Source organism: Mustela putorius, unplaced genomic scaffold, assembly GCF_011764305.1.
Source record: "Mustela putorius furo isolate JIRA1106 unplaced genomic scaffold, ASM1176430v1.1 tig00001075_pilon_pilon_pilon, whole genome shotgun sequence".
Classification (NCBI taxonomy): domain Eukaryota; kingdom Metazoa; phylum Chordata; class Mammalia; order Carnivora; family Mustelidae; genus Mustela; species Mustela putorius.
The window spans coordinates 4,335,358-4,360,401 of NW_025421560.1; the positions used below are offsets into that span (position 1 = coordinate 4,335,358).

Genomic DNA, 25,044 nt, shown 5'->3' on the forward strand with positions numbered 1-25,044 from the left:
CAAAAATAAATGAGCAGCACTACATCCAACTAAAAAGCTTCTTTTGCACAGCAAAGAAAATCATCAACAAAATGAAAAGACAACCCAAAAATGGGACAGAGTATTTGCAAATCATGTAACTGATAAAGGGTTAATACTGAAAACATATTAAAAAATAAAAACTCCTACAATTCAATAGTTAAAAACCAAGCAATCCAATTAAAAAATAGGCAGCAGATCTGAACAGACACATTTCCTAAGACAACATACATATGGCCAACAGGCATATGAAAAGGCGGTCAACATCACTCATCATCAGGGAAATGCAAATCAAAATCACAAGGTGAGATCACCTTACACCTGTCAGAATGGCTAGTATCAAAAAGATACAAGTGTTGGTAAGAAAGTGTAGAAAAAGGAAGGCTTGCGCCATTTTTGTGGGACAATAAATCACTGTAGTCCCTCTAATAAACACTATGGAGGTTCCTCAAAAAATTTAAACTAGAACTATCATATGATCCGACAGTTCCACTTCTGGATATTTATTCAAAGGAAATGAAAACACTGGAGAAGATACATGCATGCCTTGTTCATTGCGGTGCTATTTACAATAGCCAAGACATGGAACCACCTAAGTGTTCACAGACAGATGAACAGATAAAGAAAATGTGTTACAGACAAATATAAGGTAATATTATTTACCATAAAAAAAGAAGGAAAACTTGCCACTTCTGACAACATGGATAGATCTTGAGGGTGTTATGCTACGTGAACCCAGCCAGACAGAGAAAGACAAATACGGTACAGTTTCACTCTTATGTACAATCTAAACAAAACAAAACACTAAATTCATAGAAAACAGACTGACGGTTGCCAGAGGGGAAGGGTGGCGTGTGGGCAGAATGGTGAAGGGCGTCAGAAGAACAGACTTCCAGTTAAAATAAAGAAGTCATGGGGATGTCATGTACAACTCGGGGGCTATAGTGAATAATGCTGTAATGCGTATCTGAAAGCTGCTAAGACAGATCTCAAAAGTTCTCATCACAAGAAAAAAATAACTAAGCTAACTAGACTGTGTTCATTTTTACAATACGTACTTATACTGAATCAATGTCATACACCTGAAACTCATGTAAGTAGGTCAATTATATCTCAGTTTAAAAAACAGGTCTTCGGGGCGCCTGGGTGGCTCAGTGGGTTAAAGCCTCTGCCTTCGGCTCAGGTCATGATCCCAGGGTCCTGGGATTGAGGCCTGCATTAGGTTCTCTGCTCAGCAGGGAGCCTGTTTCCTCCTCTCTCTCTCTGCCTGCCTCTCTGCCTACTTGTGATCTCTGCCTGTCAAATAAATAAATAAATAAAATCTTTAAAAAACAAAAAACAAACAAACAAAAAAACAGGTCTTCTACCACGTACCAGCAATGTAGATCAGTCCACCAGACTTGGGAGTACTGCATTACATGGTATGAACTCCCCAGCAGGTGCTCAATAAACAGTTGTGCAAGAATGCCCACGTTCCTACTGCCCCTGACCTTATGCTACTTGCTAGTACAGGGAACCTACTTTGATTCTGGTGTCTGGAGACAGGAAAAAAAGAAATGAACAGTTAAGAAGTAAACATGTCATAAAAAGACACAAAGAGGGGTGCCTGGGTGGCTCAGTGGGTTAAGGCCTCTGCCTTCAGCTCAGGTCAGGATCTCAGGGTCCTGTGACTGAGCCCCTCATAGGGCTCTCTGCTCAGCAGGGAGCCTGCTTCCTTCTCTGTCTCTGCCTGCCTCTTTGTCTACTTGTGATCTCTGTCAAATAAATAAAATCTTAAAAAAAAGACACGAAGATAATTCACAGATAAAATGCAAATAGCCAACCAACCAATGAAAAAACATTCCATTTCACTAGGAATCAAGTTTGAATTAGATGGGTACCATCTAACCAGGCTCCTGCTATGTTCAAAATGACAAATACCTTCTTAAATAATACCCCAGCCATTGGTATTGGAAAGAAATTTAGAGTTTTTTCAAGGAAATGGCTCCTCTCCTATGTTGCTGCTGGAATGGAATTTGGTAGTCTTCTGTGGGACAATTTGCCAATACACATCAAATACCTCAGATAATTTTTTTTTTTTTAAAGTAGGCTTCATGTCCAGAGTGGAGCCTAACACGGGGCTTGAACTCATGATCCTAAGATCAAGACCAGCTGAGATCAAGAGTCGGACACAACCTACTGAGCCACCCGGGCTTTCTAGAACTATGTAAGTTCTATCCAGCATTCCACATCTAAGAACTTATTCTAAAGAAATAATCAGTGATGTACTAAAAGATCTCTACTCATCACAGTGTCATTTATTAATAGTGAACAACTGCAAAATCCAGAAATGCAGAAATAAGGGATTAGTTAAATTAAGGTGTATCTATATGCAGCGATTGAAATTATGTTGCAGAATTATATTTTATTGTTATTTACCATATTAAGATCAGGAGACTATAAGAACTATGTACATACTATGTGGTTCCATTGATATGAAGTATTAACAAGCAAATCTCTGCCATTTAAGATCAGAACAGTGGTTACCACTCCTGGCCATGATGGAAGGGAGCATAAAGGGAGCTTCTGAAATGCTGGATTAGTCGGGTGTATCAAAAATATATCAACCTATACATTTACAGGCCCTTTTCTGAAGGGGTATTATACATCAATACAATTTTTTTAAAATATTTTATTTATTTATTTGACAGAGAGAGAGAGAGAGATCGATCACAAGTAGGCAGAGAGGCAGACAGAGAGAGAGAGGGATGCAGGCACCCTGCTGAGCAGAGAGCCCGATGCGGGACTCGATCCCAGGACCCTGGGATCATGACCTGAGCTGAAGGCAGGGGCTTAACCCACTGAGCCACCCAGGCGCCCCATCAATATAATTTTTAAAAAATACTAAGTCATTTCCCTCCAACATGCATTGTAGGTATGTGCATTCAAAAACTGTCATAAAGATCATTTTCCCTGTTCTTAAAAATAATTTCAAATTTTTCTACTAAGAACTTGTTTTACTTTTCTAAGAAAAAAATTTATATCATAAGGTCATCATAAAAAGTGAATAGACAATATGTAGGTGGCAAATTCATTCATATTTTCTCAGTTTTGTTCTCTTGATTCATTCCTTCAAATTACTAAGCACAAAAAAAACAAATTTTTATGCCAGGAATAATTAAAAGCCCACACCAGCTCCCTGAGGACAACAGCATTCCCTTCTCTAATATGTAGTGTATCCTGAGGGTCAAGTAGAACTGTGAGGTTCTCCACTGACAGCGGACATCCAAAAGTCTATTCTAGACCAAGGGAGGTTGACTTCAAAACTCATTGTTCAAAATAGGCCCAAGGATTCTTAAAAAGCAGACCAAAATTTCCACTCTCACATGCATGCTCTCAGATGACATCAATCCCAAATAAGCAGAAATCTTGGAAATGAGGGAAACATATAAATTCATGACAGATCTACTGCTAAGGACAATCATCATATACACGACTAGCATGCCCAATCTCTAAAACCTCCCCAAATACCTCACTAGCCTACGCACCAGCCACCACTATCCTATTCCTCCTCTCTAAAATCCATGGAGTGTTTACTATGAATCAGGCACTTTTCTGGGTGTTGTATTAATCGAATCTTCACAATAACCCTATGAGATCATCATTTTATAAATAAGGAAACTGAAGCATAGAGACAAGATTACCATATAGGGATAATTTTGGATGAACCAGCCCTAGGCAAAATTGCAAAGCAAGCTCAATTTGTCTTTGGCCTTCTCCTTGCTCCCTGTCTCAGTTCAGCCGACTCTGAGGGTCTCAGAGCAGGGGACTCCACATCTAGCTTGGTACCTAGAGCTCTAAGCATTTGTTGAATGGATGTACTTCTTTCCTTTCACTTTGGTTTCCTTCTCTCCAAATCTCCTAGAAAGAGAAGACTTCTTTGGTCACATCCTTTTTCTAAAAAAGGATGTTACATAATTCCTGCTAAGGTATTACCCAAAATGAGTATGAGGTAAGAGATGTATCTTCTAACTGTATCCTCCAGTCCAGTGTCCCTGTCTCCACTTTCCTCATGCACCCCTAGGTGTGCTGAATTTCACAAGAGACCTGCTTCCTCTTCACCAGTTGCTCTCCTAGACCTTAATTTCGGCTGTTTCTAGGGAGCCACTACGTTAGAAAAACGCCAGGTGCTGACGGGACTCCTGGCCGCCGTCATCCTGGCCGTCATTCAGGCCCCTGCTCAAGGGCACCTCTTCAGAGGGGCCTCCCCTGACCTCTCTATTCAGAACAGTAGCACACCATTCTCTGCCCTCTACACTGCTTTCTTGTTGTCATCCCACCTGTCTCCATCCCCTAGGATATTAAAAAATTATTTTCTCGGTTCTGTCTTGCCTTCTAAATTGTAAACTGCACAACAGCAGGGATGCGATCTGGGTTACTGCTGTAACTCTATACCTACAACAGGAGTGGGCACAGAGTAAGCTCTCAAAAATTTGCTGAATCCACTACAAGCCAGAGGGCTTTTTTTTTTTTTTTTAAATATTCAGGGAAGGTAAGTCTCCCTTTAAAAAAGTACCGTCTCCGTCAGAACTCAATGAGCCTGAAGACAAAGAGGCAGACAAGAGAACAAAAAGAAATCTTAAAACATTAATTCAAGGGAAGAGAACGTAACAAAATCTTGGGTTTTCTCTCTCACTTTAGGCTGAAGACATAAGGGTAGATATATAAAAGTGCCCAAATGTTTTAGTTTGAATGCGGTGGTAACACGATGGGAAAAGGAGCTGCAGGAAATCTTGGCTATCCATATGCTTCTACTGCTTTTAGTTTTGCAAAGTGAAAGCTAAGAGTCTGCCAGGTTTCATTTAGAGTGAAATATCTAATTTATCATCTAACCAGATGCACGGTATCCACCTAAGTCAAAGTTAATTTATTTAACTAGTACTGATTTCTTCACATATAGCCGGATCCTCCTCAAGGCCTATTTCCTAGTCTCTTTAACCTAGCTCAGGCTGACCTGAAGGCAAGATAGGGGCATCATCCAAACACTGTGGGGATAAGAAAAACTTCACTGAAGCTAAGAGACCACCTACTAAGTTTTAAGCTTGAAGACAAACAGGTTTTTCTTGTTTATTGAACCCCCAAAGACTAAATTAAGGTCATAAATATCCTAAGAATGTTCTGCAAGTAAATTCTAGTAGTGCTCACAGAAAGGAAAAGAAAGCTGTAAAACAGAAACCTAACAGATAATAGGAAGCATTTTAGATCTGTGGCACTCTTCCCTCTACTCAGTTTACAAAAACCTAAAAAACAAAACCTTAAAAAAAAAAAAAAAAGCTCCTAATCCTAACCTGTTAATAGGTTAAATGCTCTGTAACCACTGTGTTTTCATTAAATAAATTAACCGTGTTTTAATTTTATTCGGGTCACACAAATAGCCTTTTCAAAGAGCTTGTGGTTTGTCTAATAGGAAAAGAGTCTAAGAGACTGTTACCAGTCTAAAGAACCCCCATAATAACGATGAGATTGCCTTGCGGATTGCCGAGTTAGTTTCTATGCCTCCCACTTAAAAAGTAAGGCACAGACCCACCCCAGAATTGCAAATATTCAACTGTGATTTTTAAAACGTTTGGGTAAGAAAACAGCTGTTCGGGGAGAAGTGGTAGGGAAAAAACTCGCTGAGTAGTTAGAACACAACTACTACCTCATTTTGAAAACAGCCTTCTAGGTTTCTTTTTATGTCCTAGGGCAATCTCTTAGAAAAGAAAACAAAAAAACAAGGGAAAACCAAGAACAACAACAAATCCGCCGGCACCTTCCGCGGACAAAGCATCCCGTGAGGCGGTGAGAGGCGCAGGAACCGAGCTCTCAGCCCCGGAGAGAAAGCTCCGGAACGAGCGCACAGATCGTCGGCCAACGACGGTTTCGCGGGCGCCTCGCTAGCCGGCGCCCGGCCAGCCTCACAGGGACAGCTCGCTCGCAGCCCCATTTCACGTCCGGCCGTGTCCACCGACCGACCCCGCAGTTTCCAAAGAAAACAAAATCGGTGTGTTCTTACGGCAAAGTTACGCTTACAGGCGAGACCCAGGCTTCCCCGGCGCCACTGGCGCCGCCCGCGGCAGAGACCCGCACGTCCCGACCGAGCGGACCCGCAGCGGGGAGGGGGCAGGCCCGGCAGCCGGAGCCCGGCGCACGCAGCAGCCGCCCGCGGCTGAAGGACACAAGGTTTGGCTCGCGGGGCGGGCGGGCCGGCGCCCACAGCTCGGACCAGGCCTGGCGGGCAGACGCAGGACTCGCGGCGGCCGGCACCGCTCTCCGGCCCGTAGAAGGCGGGAGGGGAGAGGCGGCGGGACTCGGACGGGGAGAAGCCCCCGGAGTTCGCCCGATGGAACGCCCCGAGGATGAAAAGGGCCGTTTGTCTCCTCAGGGGACGGTCGCGCTCGGCCCGCTCCCCGCTGCGGGACTCCGCGGAGGAAGCCGCCCGGGGGCTCGCAGTCGGCCTCCCGCTCCGCCCGGCCCCCGGACCTCACCTGCCGGGCCGGCCCCGGAGGCGCGGGCGGGCGGCGGGGAGCGCAGCCGCAGCCAGAGGTGCAGCGCGGCCCCGAGCACACACGGGCACAGCAGCACCAGCCAGTTTCGCATTGGCCGCCCCCGCCCGCTCCGCCTCGCGCCCCCGTCGCGCGCCGGGCTCTCCCGCGTCCCGGCGGAGAGGGAGGGGACGTGCGGAGACGAAGGCCGCGGGGCGGCGGTCGACGCAGGCGCGACCCCTCCGGCTACGCCTGCCCTCGCGCCCGCCGCCGTCCGGACTCCTCGCGGTCCCGTGCCCCGCTCCTCAGGTTCCTCCAACCCCGGGCGGCGGTGCCTCAGCCGGCCAGGCCCCGCCCCCCCGCTCGGCCTTCCCCCTCGGCCCCGCCCACCTCCCCACTCGCCCCGCCCCCTTCCCTCGCGTCCCCTCCCGCGCCCGCAGGCCAGCCGGGAGCTGAAGTCCTGTTCTGGGCCTAGGCAGGGGACACACCCCAGGGGTCCCGAGGCTCGGAAACCACACTTCCCATAATCCCAAGCTCTTGCTCGCGTCACTCGGCGATCGCGGAGGCGAAGCACGAGGGCACACTTGGAGCATGCGCGTCTGTTCTCGACGCCTACTAACCCCGGATGACCAGAGGGAGGCGGTGCGGGGCAGCCGGCGTTCGGGGCCAGGCGCAGGCCCGGGAGGGAAGTACAGCTGGGGCGAAGGGTCGCCGGTCGCCTCTGATTTAAGAGGGATCGCGTGATGCTTGTTTTAAGCCACGCAGAGCTCGGTTTTCAGATCCTGGCTCCTGTGGAGGCGGGATCCTGCCGCAGCCTCCTTGGTCCGGAGAGCTGGCGGAGCGCGTCTTCCGCGGCGAATCGTCCCCCAAGTCACTGGTGCTGGGGACCCGGACCCGCTCCCTGCCCGGCTCCGTCCTCTGGGTGCCCAGGATGAGACCACACCAGGGGCCGAGCGGCGGGGGCGGCCGCGATCGTCCGGGCGACTGTCCACGGTTCCGCGCGCCCCCGACTCAGACCGGGGAGACGAGCGCTGGGACACCTCCTGCGGGACGGAGCCGGGACTACGCCGACGCGGGGTGCGCGCGCCGGGCGGGAAGGGCTCGGAGCCCAGGCCCTGTCCCGCGGCGTGCGGCGCGGCCCCGGGACACGAACCCCTGGCCGGCCCGGCCGGACGCTCGGGGGTGCGGGTGGGGGCAGTGGCTGAAGGCGCCGGGCCATCGCGGCCGGTGCCAAGAAGACGGAGGGACGGGTGAAGAGCGCCCGGCGTCCGGTGCTGGTCGTGGTTGGTTTGTTTCAGGTTTCCGCGAGTCGTGGCAACAGAAGGAGCTATATCGTGCAGTAGAGTCTTGGTTGAAAGCCGCAGAAAATCCATTTCAAACAAACTTAAGGGAAAAAAGCGAAATATTCAAGTAACTGAAGGAGGAGCGGTCTCAGGCGCTGTCAATACCATAGTCTCACTATGGCAATTTAATCTCAGCAAAACAACCGTCTATTAGTATTCCTTCTCTTTAAATCAAGAACTTCCAACTTCATTTTATTTTTTAGTACATTCAGTTAGCCACTGTATAGTACAAAAATAAAATTATTATTTTTTAAGTAGACTCTACGCCCCTCTTGGGGCTTGAAGTCATGACTCAGATTAAGGGCTACATGCTCTAGGGACAGCCAGTGAGGCACCCCTAAAATGACTTATTTGAATGTTTTGTAATGTCTGTACTCCATTTAATTTCAATAGTTGTATAGTTTAATAGTTGTATTAAAGCTGTAAGCCTAAGGTGTTCATACTATATGTTTGTACTTAAAAAAAAAACACCAATGTGGGGTCAGAAGTGATTTTTTTTCCCTTTATAAGGATTTGTATATTAGTTATCGATTGCTAGCTACCAAATTACTCCAAAAAATTTTTTTTTGAGATTTTATTTATTTCAGAGAGTGTGAGAGAGAAGCACACTTCCAGCTGACCAGGAAGCTGGAGGAGATGCTCCATCCCAGAATCCTGAGATCATGACCTAAGCCAAAGGCAGATGCTTAACTGGCTGAGCCACCCACGTGTCTCTTACTCCAAAAACTTATTATTTTTTTTAAGATTGTATTTATTTATTTATTTGACAGAGACAGAGATCATAAGCAGGCAGAGAGGCAGGCAGAGGGCGGGGAGCAGGCTCCCTGCTAAGCAGAGAGCGAGATTGATCCCAGGACCCTGAGATATTACTTGAGCTGAAGGCAGAGGCTTTAACCCACTGAGCCACCCAAGTGCCCTACTCCAGAAACTTCTAAAACAACAGTATTTGTTATCTCTCACAATTTCTGTGGGTCAGGAATTTGAGAGCTAAGTTCTGGTTCAGGGTTCTCCCTTAAAATTGCAGGCAGATGTCTGCCGGGGCTGTGGTCATCTGAAGGCTTGATTGGTGCTGGAGAACTGGCTTCCTAGGTGGCTCACGTCTGTGGCTGGCAAGTCGGTTCTGCCTTTTGGCTGATGTTCTTCTCTAAGTGGGCTTCTGTAGCATGGGGACATTAAACCACAAGGTGCTTTAATGTCCCCATGCCATAGTGGCTTTCTTCCCCAAGAGCTGGAGATCCAAGAAACCAGCGCAGATTGCTGTGATGCCTTTTATGATGAATCTTTGCAAGACACACACGGCACTCCTGCAGGGTTCTGTTTGTTACACAGACTGGCCTGATTCACCATGGGAATGAGGGACCACAGAACGGGGTGTATACCATGGAGCAGGGCTCACTGTGGCTCATGTTGGAGGCTGGTTACTACAGTATCTTATGCAAATGGTTTCTAAACAGTTCGGGGAATCAGTAGAGGCCTCTATGTACTCACTATGGCCCTCGAATACCCCCAAGCCAAGAAAGAACAGTATTTTCTCGTGGGAAACAGAACTAGCAGGCTGTGATCACTGCGGTTCTTGGGCAAATGTCACCAAAATCTGTCCCTTCCCCAGAATGTTTGTTTCCATATAGCAGTAAGGAAGGAGGATGTGTAATGTGTATGAATTTCTTGTTTGAAATCATTTGTTTAGAAACTACACTGATCAGCTCTCTACATTTCAGTGAAAGAAATTGTAAAAGTAATAATCAGTTGTTACTAAGGGTGTCCTGTTTTTCATCTTGAAGAAGGACAGTAAAAGGGGCACACTCAGTCACATAAAATACTGTGCTGCCAAAGGGATCCCCAACTTCTGGGGTGGCAAGTAGCCGGGCCGGGTGTGGAGCACCTGGGCGAGGCCATTCCAGTGCTGGGCCTGGCCCAACGTTATGCCCTTTTGTGCCTGGCCAGAAGGTGCTCTGCCTCTGGGTACCTGTTGTGCACCTGCAGCTGTACAGGGCCCCTTGGCAGCTAATTTATAAAAATTAAGACAAAAAAGAAAGGTAGTAAAAGGCTTCTGTTGATGTCCTAAAATATCCATTTTGTGGTTAATGAATTATAATGAGTTAACCTCAGAGGAGAAATAATCTTTCATTTAGGCAGATCTATTTATTCAACAAATCCTTAATTATATGCCAGGCACTTCGGTAGTAGGTACTTGGGATAGATCGATGAACAAAACAGAGATCCCTGGCCTGCAGTGGTGGGGGAGGGGACAGACTGGAGACTATAATGATAAAGAAATAGCAGCACATAGATGATGGTAAGTGTTAGAGAAAATATGAAAGTAGAGCGGGGTAGGAGAGTTGGGAATGCAGGACTGAAATGGGGCCAATTACAGTATCAAATAGTATTTAAACAACTGTTCAAAGTTACAATGAGCTCTAAAGGGAGGAATAAATAAAACCAGCCTAACCTATGGCATTAACTAATTAAGATGTTCTTCCTTCCAGTTACCAAAATGCCTTAACCTGCGGCAGGAACTTCGCTGGTGTTCTGACATGCCTGTAACAGAGCTTCGAGTAACTTTACAGCATCTGTGGATCTCACCACAGTGGGAGCTACTCTATCACCTGTTGAGAGAAGCAGGACCTTCCACTTACTTGTTGTGTACTTTCGTCTAATAAACTCAGGACTAAGGTGGGTAAAGATCATAAGAGAGACAATGTGTAAAAAGGAAAGAACAAAATTTTAAAAACCCTAGGGATGATGTAAACAGCCTATGTAGTCAAGGTACTCATAGTTTAAGATATGAACAAGTTTTTTTTTTTTTTTTTTGAGATTTTACTTATTTATTTGACAGAGAGGGAGAGATCACAATTAGAGCGGCAGGAAGAGGTGGGGGGGGCAGGAAGCAGGCTCCCCACTGAGCAGAGAGCCCAATGCGGGGCTCCATCCCAGGACCCTGAGACCATAACCTGAGCCAAAGGCAGAGGCTTAACCCATTGAGCCACCCAGGCTCCCCTAAGGTGTGAACAAGTTAACAGAGAATTAGGATTAGGGAAAGGCAAACTGAGATGGTTAGTCACCCTGGCTGCAAATCAGTTGTAATAAGAGAAAGGAGACACATACTGGGGCCACACAAAGCAAGAGGTATCTGGCCAACACCAAGCGTCCCAGAAGAGGTTATCCCTTGAAAACACAGGGCTGGGGGGGGGCACTTAAAATCAAAGAGGCCAGTTAAGAAGGCCAGTGGGAAGTAAAGGCATTTAGGACACCTTAGGTGGACACCTGGCTGGCTCAGTCAGGAGAGCATGTGAGATTTCATTTTGGGATTGTGAGTTAGGGCCCCATGTTGGGCTGCTGGGTGTAGAGCCTAAGTAAGTAAGAAAGAAAGAAAGAAGAGAGAGCACGTTAGGCAAAAAATAAATAATAAAAATTAATAACCCCCAGGGGTGCCTGGGTGGAGCAGTCAGTTGAGTGACTGATTCTTGGTTTTGGATCAGGTCGTGATCTCAGGGTCCTGAGATTGGGCCCCTCCTTGAGCTCCACACTTAGAGGAGAGTCTGCTTGGGACTGTCTTTCTCTCTCCCTCTGAAGTCCACATTATAATTTTTTTAAAGATTTCATTTATTTGACAGAGATACCGTGAGACCCAGAACACAAGGGGAAAAGCAGGCTCCCTGAGTAGGGAGCCCGATTCGGGACTCAATCCCAGGACTCCGGGATCGTGACCTGAGCCAAAGACAGATGCTTAACGACCAAGCCACCTAGGCGCCCCCACATTATAATTTATCTGGTCCCCTATTACTAGACACATTAGCACTTCTGAGCATAAAATGTTACCCATATTTCAGGTAACTTCCTTTTTTTAAAAAAATTTTAAAGATTTTATTTATTTATTTGACAGATAGAGATCACAAGTAGGCAGAGGGGCAGGCAGAGAGAGAGGAGGAAGCAGGCTCCCTGCTGAGCAGAGAGCCGGATGTGGGGCTCGATCCCAGGACCCTGGAATCATGACCTGAGTCAAAGGCAGAGGCTTTAAGCCACTCAGGTACCCCAAGGTAACTTCCTTTTTAAGTATTATTTTAAGGCTCTTTGTTCATACTGGTATTGTACCAATGTGTCTAGTTTGCCTTTAACAAGTAAGTTTCCATCCCACCTAACATTTTTTAAAAAGTCTTTCCTAATTCAATGGCAAAATGTTTTTTCATTAAAGAAATTGAATATTTTATATTTATTACCTGTTTTTATCTTTTCTGTAAATTATCTATTTTGCCTTTTATCCATTTGAACAAACTCTTATATATTAAGGATATTTATCCTTTACATTTATATGTTGAAATTACTTTCCCCTGTTTTCTTGCCTTTTAATTGTATGACTTTTTGGACACAAAAACATTTTGCATTTTTATGAATTCAAATCATCAATATTTTCTTCACTTTTTTTTTTTAAGATTTTATTTATTTATTTGACAGAGAGATTACAAGTAGGCAGAGAGGCAGGCAGAGAGAGAGAGAGGAGGAAGCAAGCTCCCTGCTGAGCAGAGAGCCCGATGCGGGCTCAATCCCAGGACCCTGAGATCATGACCTGAGCCGAAGGCAGCGGCTTAACCCACTGAGCCACCCAGGCGCCCCTTTCTTCACATTTTAAAACACTTCTGATGATGGGATCTGATCAATATTCTCTCTTTTTTAAATATTTTATTTATTTATTTGACAGAGATCACAAGTAGACAGAGAGGTAGGAAGAGAGAGAAGGAAGCAGTCTCCCTGCTGAGCAGAAAGCCCGATGTGGGGCTCTATCCCAGGACCCTAGGATCATGACCTGAGCCAAAGGCAGAGGCTTTAACCCACTGAGCCACCCAGGCACCCTGAGATCTGATCAATATTCTTATTTGATTTAACCTTTCCCTAGAATTTATCCTGAAATGTGATATGATTGAGGATCTTCTAAATAAATATTTTATCCCATAGCTATCTATTGTCCCTGAACATGATTTCCCTGTTACTTTATGATGTATGTTAATTATTAAAATTTTTACATATAATAGTATTTGTTTTTGAGCCACATTTTTGCATTAATCTGTCTTTATATCAGCACCATAATATTTTAATGATTGTAGTTTTATGATATCTTATAATCCAGAGGGCAATTCTCCCCCCATACTCTTACTTCTCACAAATATATTATTTCTGATAAAATTTATAATCATCTTTCATAGTCATTACCTTGCTCCCTGAGCATTATGTTTAGTTACAAAACTAATGTATGCTTATTATAGTAAGTGCCAGTAATGCAAGTGTCAACACGAACAAATGCTAGAACCTTCCTTTGGCCCACCCAATCATCCTATCCAGATTTAACCACTTTAGCCTGGATATTTCTGCTTGTATATATATCTGGAATTTTCCCAAATCCCCTAATTTTTGGTATAGAAAGGGAGGAACACCTTTCATTTTAATCCCTGAGAATGAAATCTGTGCCCTTACTCCATGTAACTCCAGAAATTCTAGTTTCCTTCTGAAATATCTAAGTGTGGCCCAGGAGGGTTTGCTTCTGCCCAAGTTCATTATTACTGTCACTGACCACCTTTTACTCCAGATTGCTGCTCTAATTTTCTCCAACAATCGCCTCAGCCCATAGTGACTTCTGTAAACCACAACACCAGTTCCTCTGCTTCTTCCCCAACCATGGACGTGATACCTCCCTTTTTCCTCCAAATCACAGCTGCGGCATGGCTCTCATGCTTAATACACTTCATTAAGAATTTAGACTAAGAAAATGCAATACAGAAAGGAAAATTTTAAACTAGAGGTGAGATGAAATTGTTTTTAAGGTCTACAAATAGAGTTTCCCATCAGGCTGTCTCTTGGCTTATGTGCCCCTCCCCCTGCACTGGTCACTTCCAAGGGTTTGCTCATCTCCAGGTCAAGGTCACTTCTCACTGGTTCTCTCTTTCAGTACAGGGTCCAATTTTTATTGCCAACCAATGAAGTCAAAATTGCCCTTAAGTTTCTCTTAAAGTCACCTAAAATGTATAATATGCATGGTTCTGTGTATGCAGTTCTATAGAAAGATTATTTTTTATTCTTCTAATTCTTTACCATTAATGTGTCTCTGCAGCTCTTTATCATTTTTTTCCCCTCAAGGAAACCATCTTTCCTTAAACAATAAGGTTCACTTTTTTTGGTTAATAGTTGGGAAACCTGTGAAACTATGCAGACCTTCTTTTCGAGAGCTTCAGAACGACTGGCATTCTTTGCCTTGGACATCCACTGTCCAAGTAATGTGCACTACTTAACTTAATAGCTACACTTGTAATGAGCATAAAGTATAGACTTTTCAAATCGCTATGTTGACGCATCACACTTAAAACCAATGTAACACTGTGTATCAACTACACTCAAATAAAGAAAATAAATGAGTACTTTTCTTTCTTTCCTTAGTCAGTACTTGAATTCTTTTAGGAGCCTATGAAGCGACTGTCAGATAATTTTTGCAGAAAACAACCTTCACACCTGCAGATAGAACGCTTAACATCTCAGTCTGAAGCCTCTCGACTCTTGTATTTCGGTTATCTCATTTGTTTAGGATTTCTCCAGGACCACCAGAAGGTGGAGGAGTGTTTCCAGATGCTGGGGGCAAGGTGCTCGGGTGACGGGAGGAGATGCCATGGTGCCCTGTCTTCAGGGTGGAGTGTTGACCGCTGATGACCGGTTGCATTGCTTTCTGGGAATTGGTCTTAGCACAAGGGTATTGCCTTGCCCAAGGGTACAGCCCCCTCCCCTGCATCCAATGACTAGTTAAGTTGGGGTAAAAATATTTGGGTTAACTCTGAGGAGCCATCCCATGACTTCTGTTGTAGCTGTGTCATAGTTCAGCTTCTGCCCGATTCTGCTTCCCTGGCTCCCCTGTAGCTGTCTGTCCTCAGTAAACGTCCTGCACATAATGTGAGCTCAAGGGTCTGTTTCCCCAGAAACCTGACCCGAGACAGTGATTCTGTTAAGATGTAAATAAGACGGGGCTGTTTCTCAACCCCAAACCCTGGGATGGCTCATTGGTTCCCTTACAGGGAAACCAAAGTCCTTGGCCTACAGGTCCCATGTGATCTGGAACCTTGTACACCTCTCACCTCAGCCCCTAGTACCCTGCCTCTCATTCGCTTTGTTCCAGAGCTGTACTGGCCTCTTTACCACCCCTTGAATATGACAGGTACATTCTTGTTCCAGGATCTTTGCACTGCTCAGTCCTTCTGCTCTTCCTCTGGATAGCTTCATGATTGCTCCTTGTCCTTCAAGTCAGCTAAAACGTTAACTTCTCCAGGAAGCCTTCCCTGTCCATTCCACTGAAAATTCAACCTCTCTCCCACCATGCCCAATTTCCATTACTCTGTTCTATAACACTTCTCCACTCTAGCGTACTGTCCACTTTACTTATTTGCTTTGTCTATGGTTTATCGTCTTACTGTCCATGTAGAGCAGAGACCCCCCCCCATATTGTTCAGTAATATATCCCAAAACCTGAAGCAGTGACTGGTACTCTGTGGGTGATCCATGTATTTTTTTTTAATTTATTTAGCACAGAGGGGAGGGGCAGAGGAATAAGGAGAGAGAGAATCTCAACCAGATTCCCGGCTGAGTTGGGAGGCTGACGGGGCTTGATCTCAGGACCCTGGGATCATGACCTGAGCCAAAATTAAGAGTCTGACGCTTAACCAACTGAGCCACCCAGATGTTCCATGATCCATACATTTTTTGAATGAATGAATGAATGAGTGAGTGAATGAGTTTGGGAAACTTTTTCAAGGTGTTTGTAGTAGAATTCATGGGGTGTCATTGCAACCAGGGAGAGTGTGCAGAGCAAAGACAAACAAAGACATGAGCCTTTAGGTGCAAGTGAGGAAGAGGAAATTACAAAGGACACTGAGAGGAAGCCAGAACACAGGAGAAAAAGAGGAGATTGTGTCACAGAAGACAAGAGGTGAGATGGAGAGGAAGAACAAGGAACTGTGCCCACGGTTTTCAAACTATGAAGCCACATAAGGACTTACGGCGTGAATGTCTTCCCCTAGATCCATCTAATCCCACATGGGATGGATGTGCAGGTGGGGCAATGGTGGGGGGGGGTTCCGAGAGTGGAACCCTCATGGTAGGATGAGTGTCCTCATAAGAAGAAGCCAGAGAGCTAGATTATTCTTTGACTGACTACTGCACCAAGAAGCTGGCTGTCTAATGCCCAATGAAGTGGAAATGACGTATGGATCACTTTTTCAAGAAGGTTGGGTGCGAAGATCGGAAAGAGAAAGACCGGAGCTGGGAGGAGAGACTGAAGAAGTGAGTGTGTTGCATTCAGGTGGGAGAGATAGGAACAACCCAGGTTTCGTAAAAGGATGCATAGAAAGAACCAGTAGTAACCGCATAATAAATCAACCAAATCCGAGTTTTGAGAGATAAAGGGGATAGGACAAATGCTACAATGGACAGATGATGCCAAGACAACAGGGACTTTCCATAAACCAGGGCATATGGTCAACCTATCCAAAGCTCTGGTTCTCTATGCAAGTCATTCCTCTGTGAGCTTAGCAAGCTATTACATTTTCTAACTGTAGGTGGCAGCAAAAAGCTTGGCTCTTTATGACCTTTTCTTTTCTTGGAGGCGTGGTGGGGATGGCAACTAAATGTGGGTAAAAGTTAGCCACTGGCTGTAGTGTAGGTTCAAGATAGCAGATTTCAGTTTAGATTTTATTCCGGGAAAATCCATTTTGTACTTTTTTGGGAAAAGAAGCATCTCTTTTGGATCTCAAAGAGGAAACAATATTTGAGCCATTATAAAATAGTTAGTTGTATCGTGGAGTCATTTTATCTTTTCTTTTTTGACCATTGTCTCTTTTTTTCCAGTCTTACTGGGAAGTAACAGAAATATATCACTGTATAAGTTTAAGGCATACAGCATGATGACTTGTTTACATATATTGTAAAATGATTATTGCAATAAGTTAACCTCCATCATCTTATACAGATACGAGAAAAGGAAAAGAAAAAAGGGAAAAAAATTTTCTCATTGTGATGAGAATGCTTAAAATCTACTCTCTTAAAAACTTTCCTATATATCATACAGCAGTGTTAGCTATAATCACCATATTGTAGAGTACATACATCCGTAGTATTTACCTAATAACTAGAAATTTCTCCTTTTTGGCTACCTATATCCAATTCCTGTGGTCCCACCCTCTGCTCTGATAACCACATGTCTGATCTCTTTTCTATGAATTTGTTTGGTTTCTTTTAGATAAGTGAGATAATTTGTTTTTCTATGTCTGACTTATTTTGCTTGGCATAATGTCTTCAAAGTCCATCTATGTCGTTGCAAACAGATTTCCTCATTTTTTATGGCCGAGTAATATTCTGTTGTCTGTATTTATATACGATGGTATATATGTATATACATATGTAATATGTATACAATACATTGTATATATTGTGTGTATATATATGTACACACATTGTATGTGTGTATATATATACTTCTTTATCCATTCATCCACTGATGGACACTTGGGTTGTTTCCATGTCTTGGCTATTATAAATAATACTGCTGTGAATATGGGGGCGTAGATATATTTTTGACTTAGTTTTTTGGTTCCTTTGAATATGATCATGGAAGTGCAATTGTTGGGTCATAATAGCTCATGATAGTTCTATTTTGAATTCCTTGAGGATCCTCCACTCTTTTCCGTAGCTGCGATAGCAGTTCAAAATTCCACCAAACAGTGTACAAGGGTTCCCTTTTCTCTCCATTCTTACCAGAATGTGTTACCTCTTTTCCTTTTCTTCTTCTCCTCCTCCTCCTTCTCCTTCTACTTCTACTACTACTACTACTACTACTTCTCCTTCTTCTTCTTCTTTTTGAGAGTGTTTGCATGAGAGCAGAGGCAGGGTATAGAGTGAGAGGGAGAGAGAGAATCTTTTTTTTTTTTTTTAAAGATTTTCTTTGTTTATTTGACAGACAGAGATCACAATAGACAGAGAGGCAGGCAGAGAGAGAGAGGGAAGCAGGCTCCTTGCTGAGCAGAGAGCCCGATGCGGGACTCGATCCCAGGACCCTGAGATCATGACCTGAGCCGAAGGCAGCAGCTTAACCCACTGAACCACCCAGGCGCCCCAGAGAGAGAGAATCTTAAGCAGACTCTCTGCTGAGCACAGAGCCGCACATGGGGCTTCATCTCACAACCCTGAGATCATGACCTGAGCTGAAATCAAGAGTTGGAGGCTTAACTGACTGAGCCACTCAGGTACCCCTACCTCCTGTCTTTTTGATGACAGCCATTCTAACTGTTGTGAGGTGATACCTCAGAGTGGTTTGGACTTGCATTTTGCTGATGATGAATGATGTTGAACCCCTTTTCATGTGCCCGTTGGCCTTTCATATGTCTTTGGAAAATGTCTAATCAGGTCCTTTGCCCATTTAAAAAATTGGGTTATTATTACTAGTTATAATTATTTCTTATTGAGTTGTATGAGTTCTTTATACATTTTGGGTATTAACCCCTTATCATATATATGCTTTGCAAGTATATTTTTTCCTATCTTATAGGTTGTCTTTTCACTTTGTTGATGGAAGCTTTTCAGTTTGATGCGGTCCCACTTATTTTTTTAAATAATATATATATTTTAATGTAAAAGTTCCATTCTCTGAGTGTTATCGAATGATGGAAGCAACATTATAAACTTTGAAGGAAGCTAAAAAATAGAATTTCGAATCAACCGTGCATAAAATTAGAAAAAATTATGAGTACCAATTCTAATTTATGGGAAGCCTCGGTCGGGTGTATCTTGTTGAGGGAAGTCCTTTGAAAAGTTAAGCGCATTGCTTTATTTTGTGTCTCGTTGGGATGGTCCCACTTATTTTTATTTTGTTGCTCATTTTAGGTTCATATCCAAAAAGTCATTACTGAGACCCACGTGAAGGAGCAGTATTCCTGTGTTTTCTTCTAGGGGCTTCGCAGTTTCAAGCTTTACATTTAAGTCTTTAATCCACTTTGAGATAATTTTTGTGAGTGGTATGAGCTGAGGTTCAGCTTCATTGCTTTACTTGTGAAGACCCAGTCATCTCAGCTTTGTGTGCTGAAGATCATCCTTTCTCCACTGAGCACTCCCCGCTCCCTTGTCCAGTACTAGTGGACCATATATGCTTTTCTTGTTGTTGTTGCTTTCCCTGGGCTTTTGATTCTGTTCCACTGGTCTATTTGTCTGTTTTTATGCCAGTATTATGCTGTTTTGATTACTAGAGCTTTGTTAGGATAGCTTCAAATCAGGGAGTGTGCTGCCTCCTGCTTTGTTCTTTCTCAGGATTTCCTTGGCAATTTAAGGTCTTTCTCAATTCCATATAAATTCTAGGATTATTTATTTCTGATCCTGCAAAAATACCCCTGTGATCTTCATAGGATTGCATTAAATCTACGGGTGAACTTTTTCAAATGCTTCTTCTGCTCTCTTGAGATGATCATGTGATTCTTTTCTTTCATTCCATTAATGTGGTATAGCACATTGATCTATTTGCATATGTTAAGCCATTCTTGCATCCCAGGGATAAATCCCACTTGATCATGATAAATAATCCTTTAAGATGCTGCTGAATCCAGTTTGCTAGTATTTTATTGAGAATGTTTGCATCTATATTCATGAGGGGGACTGGCTCTAGTTTTCTAATAGTATCATTTTCTGGTTTTAGTTTCAGAATGATGCTGGCCTTCTAAAATGAACTGGGGAGTTTCCTCCTCTTCAATTTTTTGGAAGAGTTTGAGAAGGGCTGGAGTAAATTTTTTAAGTGTTTGGTAAAATTCAACAGTGAACCTGGTCTTTTCTTTGTTGGGAGATTTTTGATTATTGATTAATTTCTTTATTAATAATTGGTCTATTCAGACTTTCTATTTCTTCCTGAGTCAGTCCTGGTCAGTCATATGTTTCTAAGAATTTTTCCACTTCTGGGTTGGAAAAATTTAGTTTGTTGGTGTACAGCTGCTCACAGTAGCCTCTATGATCCTTTGTATTTCTGTGGTATCTGGTGTAATGTCTCCTTCTTCATTTATAATTTTGATTTGGGCCTTCTCCCTTTTTTCCTAGTCTAGCTAATTGGTTAGTGTGTCAACTTTGTTTCTCTTTCTACAGAACCAGCCCTTGTTCTGGTTCATCTTTTCCATTGTATTTCTGTTCTCTATTTTTGCTCTAACCTTTATTATTTCCAGTCTTCTGCTAATTTTGAGTGAGAAAGAACTTCTTCTTTTTCTAGTTCCAAAAAGTATAGAGTTAGGTTATTTATTTGGACTTTCCTTCCATCTTTTCTTTCAAGTTTTATGTATTTAAGTAATCTCTACACCCAACATAGGGCTCAAACTCAGAACTCAGAACTCAGAACTCAGAACTCAGAACTCAGATCAAGAGTCACATGCTTTTCTGACTGAGACAACCTGGCACACCTGGGCTCTTTCTTGCTTCTGAATGTAGGTATTTATTGCTATCAACTCCCCTCAGAACTGCTTCCGCTGCATCCCACAAGTTATGGTATGTGTGTTTTTATTTTCAGTTGTCTCAATAAGCTTTTTAATTTCCCCTTTAATTTCTCCTTTGATCCATTGATTGTTCAAGAGAATATTGCTTACTTTCTAAGTGTTCATGATTTTCCCAGTTTTCCCCTTGTTATTGATTTCTAGTTTGGTGCTAATGTAGTCAGAGAAGATAGTTGGTACAGTTTTAGTCTTCTTGAATTGCTGAGACTTGTTTTGTGGTCTATATGGTCTATCTTAGCACAAATTTTATGCGTGTTTGAGAAGAATATGTATTCTGCTGCTGTAAGATATAATGTTTTGTATATGTCTGCTAGGTCCATTTGGCCTATAGTGTTGTTCAAACTTACTGTTTCTCTACCAGATCTCTGTCTGGATGATCTATCCATTGTTGACCCTGGGGTATTAAAGTCCCCAGTTATTCTTGTATTACTATTTATTTCTCCTTTTAGCCCTGTTAGTTTTTGCTTTATATATTTAGGTGCTCTGGTGTTGGGTGCACAAATATTTACAATTGTTGTGTCTTCTTGATGGATTGAGAACTTTGTCATTATGTAATGACATTATCTCCTTTTTTTTTTTTTTTAAAGATTTTATTTATTTATTTGACAGAGACAGAGATCACAAGGAGGCAGAGAGGCAGGCAGAGAGAGAGGAGGAAGCAGGCTCACTGCTGAGCAGAGAGCCCGATACAGGACTCGGTTCCGGGACCCTGAGGTCATGACCTGAGCTGAAGGCAGAAGCTTAGCCCGCTGAGCCACCCAAGCACCCTGACCTTGTCTCCTTTGACCAATTTTAGTTTAAAGTCTGTTTTGTCTGATATAAGAATAGTTACCCCTGCTTTTTTGTTGTTGTTGTATATTTCCTTGAAATGACTTTTTACATCTCTTTACTCTCAGTCTATGTGTGTCTTTCAGGCTAAAATGAGTCTCTCCTGGGGAGCACATCATTAGATCTTGTCTTTTTAATCTATTCAGCCATTCTAGGTCTTTTGGTCAAAGAATTTGATCATTTTATGTTTAAAGTCACTACCAGTAAGTAAGGGTTTATTTTTCCATTTTGTTAATCATTTTCTGGTTGTTTTGTAGATCCACTGTTCCTGTTTCTTAACCTGCTATCGTTTTATGTGTGTTTTGATGTTTTTTGGTGTCAGCATGCTTTGACTTGGCATCATGTTTTTTGTATAATTGCTACGGGTTTTCCCCTTGTGGTTACCACAGGCTCACCTAAAAATACCTTAAAACTATAACCCCATAGTTTAAGCAGACAACAACTTAACTTCTGTAGAAGTCCTAAGCTTTATACTTGTACTTCTCCTCCCCCTCACATTTTAGGTTATTGCTGTTAAAATTTACACATTTTTTACTCACATAACTAATAACAGGTGTGGTGCTGTGCTGGCCTGGGGGAGGGGCAATGTGGTCAAAGTGTAGCCCCTTCTTTAACCTTATAATGCAGTCCTTCTTTGTCTCTGAAAGAGTGCAGGGGAGTGCTTTGGCCTCACCTCTGTGTTCTAGGATTCTCTGCGGTGTCTTGTTCTTGAACAGTTATTGGTTGTTCTTAGGAGGGGGAACCAAGTCAAGAACAACCGGTGTCACCATCTTGGTGACATCATCTTTCATTTTGTCATTAAAAGATGAAATTCTGGGGATATCTGGGTGGCTCAGTCAATAAGTGTCTGTCTCTTAATCTCAGCTCAGGTCTTAATCTCAGGGTTGTGAGTTCAAGCCTTGTGCTGGGTTCCACACTGGGCATAGAGGAGGTTACTTGAAAAAAAAAAAAAAGATGAAACTCTTTCTCCTAATACAGAATAATTTCTGTTAATTTTACCACTTCAGTATCAGCACATGCCATATGCACATGTCTTATTTGTATATAAAATTTTTTAGTCAAGTCCAATTTTGATAGATCTTAGGGAACCTTGCTATTAAACATTATAAGTATTTAAAAACTATTACAACTGATGCCAAATTTCTTGTTTTCAAAGATAAGCCCAGAGAAATCCAAAGATTAAAAAAAAACTTGAGGGGCACCTGGGTGGCTCAGTGGGTTAAAGTCTCTGACTTCGGCTCAGGTCATGATCCCAGTGTCCTGGGATCAAGTCCCACATCGGGCTCTCTGCTCAGTGGGGAGTCTGCTTCCTCCTCTCTCTCTGCCTGCCTCTCTGCCTACTTGTGATCTCTGTCTGTCAAATAAATTTTAAAAATCTTTAAAAAAAATTTTTTTTAGAAGTTCACTTGTGCCTAGGTGGCTTAGTCGATTAAGCATCTGCCTTCAGCTCAGGTCATGATCTCAGGGTCCTGGGATGGAGCCCTGAATGAGGCTCCCTGCTCAGCAGGGCATCTGTTTCTCCCTCTGCCCCTGCCCCTGCTCTCTCTCTCTCTCTCAAATAAATAAATCTTAAATCAATTTTTAGAAGTTTAGAATGGTAAAGTGAAAGTGCACACATCATTCAGACAATCTTGGTGGAATCTAATGTCATAAAATTTAAAATTCAGAAAGAGAAAAAGCAGAGTTAGAATGTTCTCCCCAGGTCCATCAGATAAATGTGAATTCAAAACCCAGATTTGCCTTGATGAGTTATACGATCTTGAGCAAGGAAAGTACTTAACATTTTTAGATCTCCGATTCCTAATCTATGAAATGAGACTCCCAGGGTATGCATACTTCAGTGAGTCGTTTTGCATATTAAATGAGAAAACAAATGGGCAAAGTCTATACATGTTCATTTCCTGTTCTCCTCTAAACATGAATATGAAGGTGTTTAAACTAAAATTAGCCATGTGCTAATTTAACCCTTAATACATCACAAAGATTAAAAAAAATGGAATTAATTCCACCAACAGCTTTCAAACAAATGCTGAAAAGGCTTTCTTGGACGTACCTTGGTTTGGTAGTTTTCAACTTTACATCTTAGATTCCAAACGTCCAAGTATATCTTGATGCGTGGAGAAGTTTCACTGCAAGGGAATTTGGGGACGAAAGTTTGCATTGTTTGGATAGGGCCAGAATTCAAACTCCTTCTGCTAAGTCGTCTGCCTTTTCTCATTTAATGAACTCTATTACTGTGTTACTTCATCCATTCCCTCTTAGCTTAATGGAAATGCTGAAAGCAATCCACAGTATCAACCATATCAAATATCATGAATCATCGTCTCAGTCCTGGACGACTCTACCCCACCCCATACGGGTGCCCCGCCACATTACAGAGCTTATGCTTGCTGAGACACACCCTTTGGCCAGTCTGGAATTTGCAGAGCTAGAGTCACTAATGGCTTTGACAGCAAACAAGCAGTGTCCACTGCCTCTGTTCGACTCCCTAAAAATGCCAGTAACACTAGGAAGCTGTGGCCTTCTGCTGATATCAAAGACTAAATTGTGAGTTTTTGTGTGTGTGTGTGTTTTGGCTTTTTAAGTTTTTATTTTAATTGCAGCTAGATAACATACATTGTAACGTTAGTTTCAGGTATACAAGATAGTGACTTAACACGTCCCTAGAACACCCAGTGCTCATCACAACAGGTGCACTCCTTAGTCCTCATCACCTACATCACCCATCCTCCCACCCACCACCCCTCTGGTAACCATATGTTTGTTCTCTATAATTAAAAGTCTGTTTCTTGGGGCGCCTGGGTGGCTCAGTGGGTTAAGCCGCTGCCTTTGGCTCAGGTCATGATCTCAGGGTCCTGGGATCAAGACCCGCATCGGGCTCTCTGGTCCACAGGGAGCCTGCTTCCCTCTCTCTCTCTCTCTCTCTCTCTCTGCCTGCCTCTCTGCCTACTTGTGATCTCTGTCTGTCAAATAAATAAATAAATAATCTTTAAAAAAAAAAAAGTCTGTTTCTTGATTTGTCTCTTTCTTTTATTCCCCCTATTGTTCTCTTAAATTCCATGACTGAAACCATATGGGACCTTTTTTTTGACTGACTTATTTTGCTTAGCATAATCCCCTCTAGTTCCATCCATGTTTTTGCAAATAGCAAGATTTCATTCTTTTTTTGTGGCTGAATAATATTTCAGTGTGTATAGAGACCACATCTTCCTTATCCATTCATCACTTGATGGACACTTGGGTTGCTTCCGTATCGTGGCTATTGTAAAGAATGCCGCTATCAGCAGGGGAGCATGTATCCCTTCAAATCAGTGTTTTTGTATTGTGTGATTGATTATAGAGTAACCATAGAGTGATTGATTATAGAGTAGTTCTATTTTTAACTTTTTAAGGGATCTTCCATACTGTTTTCCACAGTGGCTGCCTCAGTTTGCATTCCTACCAACAGTGCACGAGTGTTTTGTCTCAGCCTCCTCACCAACACCTGTTGTGTCTTGTGTGATTGATTATCACCATTCTCATGGGTGTGATTTTAGCTATTCTGACAGATCACCTCTGAGAATGTTCTCTAATTGTAGTGTTGATTTGTGTTCCCCTGATGATAAATGATAATGAACATCTTTTCATGTGTCTCTTGGCCATCTGTATGTCTTTAAATGTCTGTTTATGGCTTCTGTCCATTTTTAAATTGGATTATTTGGTTTTGGGGTGTTGGGTTTGATAAGGTCTTTATGTAGTTTGATACTAACCCTTTATCAGATATGTCACTTGCAGATATCTTCTCCCATTCCATAGGCTGCCTTTTTGTTC

At 43.0% G+C, this 25,044-nt stretch overlaps 1 protein-coding gene and 1 long non-coding RNA gene across 3 annotated transcripts in view; one reads left to right on the plus strand and one right to left on the minus strand.

The window, feature by feature from the left end:
- B3GALNT2 (beta-1,3-N-acetylgalactosaminyltransferase 2) overlaps positions 1-6,879 on the minus strand; it is a 58,666-nt gene extending 51,787 nt beyond the window's left edge. The window contains exon 1 of one of the 2 annotated variants that reach the window (XM_045087283.1): positions 6,525-6,879. In XM_045087283.1, the coding sequence (XP_044943218.1) occupies positions 6,525-6,636 (112 nt within the window). In that variant the 5' untranslated portion in view covers positions 6,637-6,879. The remainder of the gene's footprint in view (positions 1-6,524) is intronic. The other variant, XM_045087282.1, reaches the window with a different exon arrangement.
- Positions 6,880-8,707: 1,828 nt separating this feature from the next.
- The window catches only part of LOC106004220, a 33,363-nt gene continuing 17,026 nt past the window's right edge, over positions 8,708-25,044 (plus strand). The window contains exon 1 of the long non-coding RNA XR_001177141.2: positions 8,708-10,537. This is a non-coding gene — a long non-coding RNA (uncharacterized LOC106004220). The remainder of the gene's footprint in view (positions 10,538-25,044) is intronic.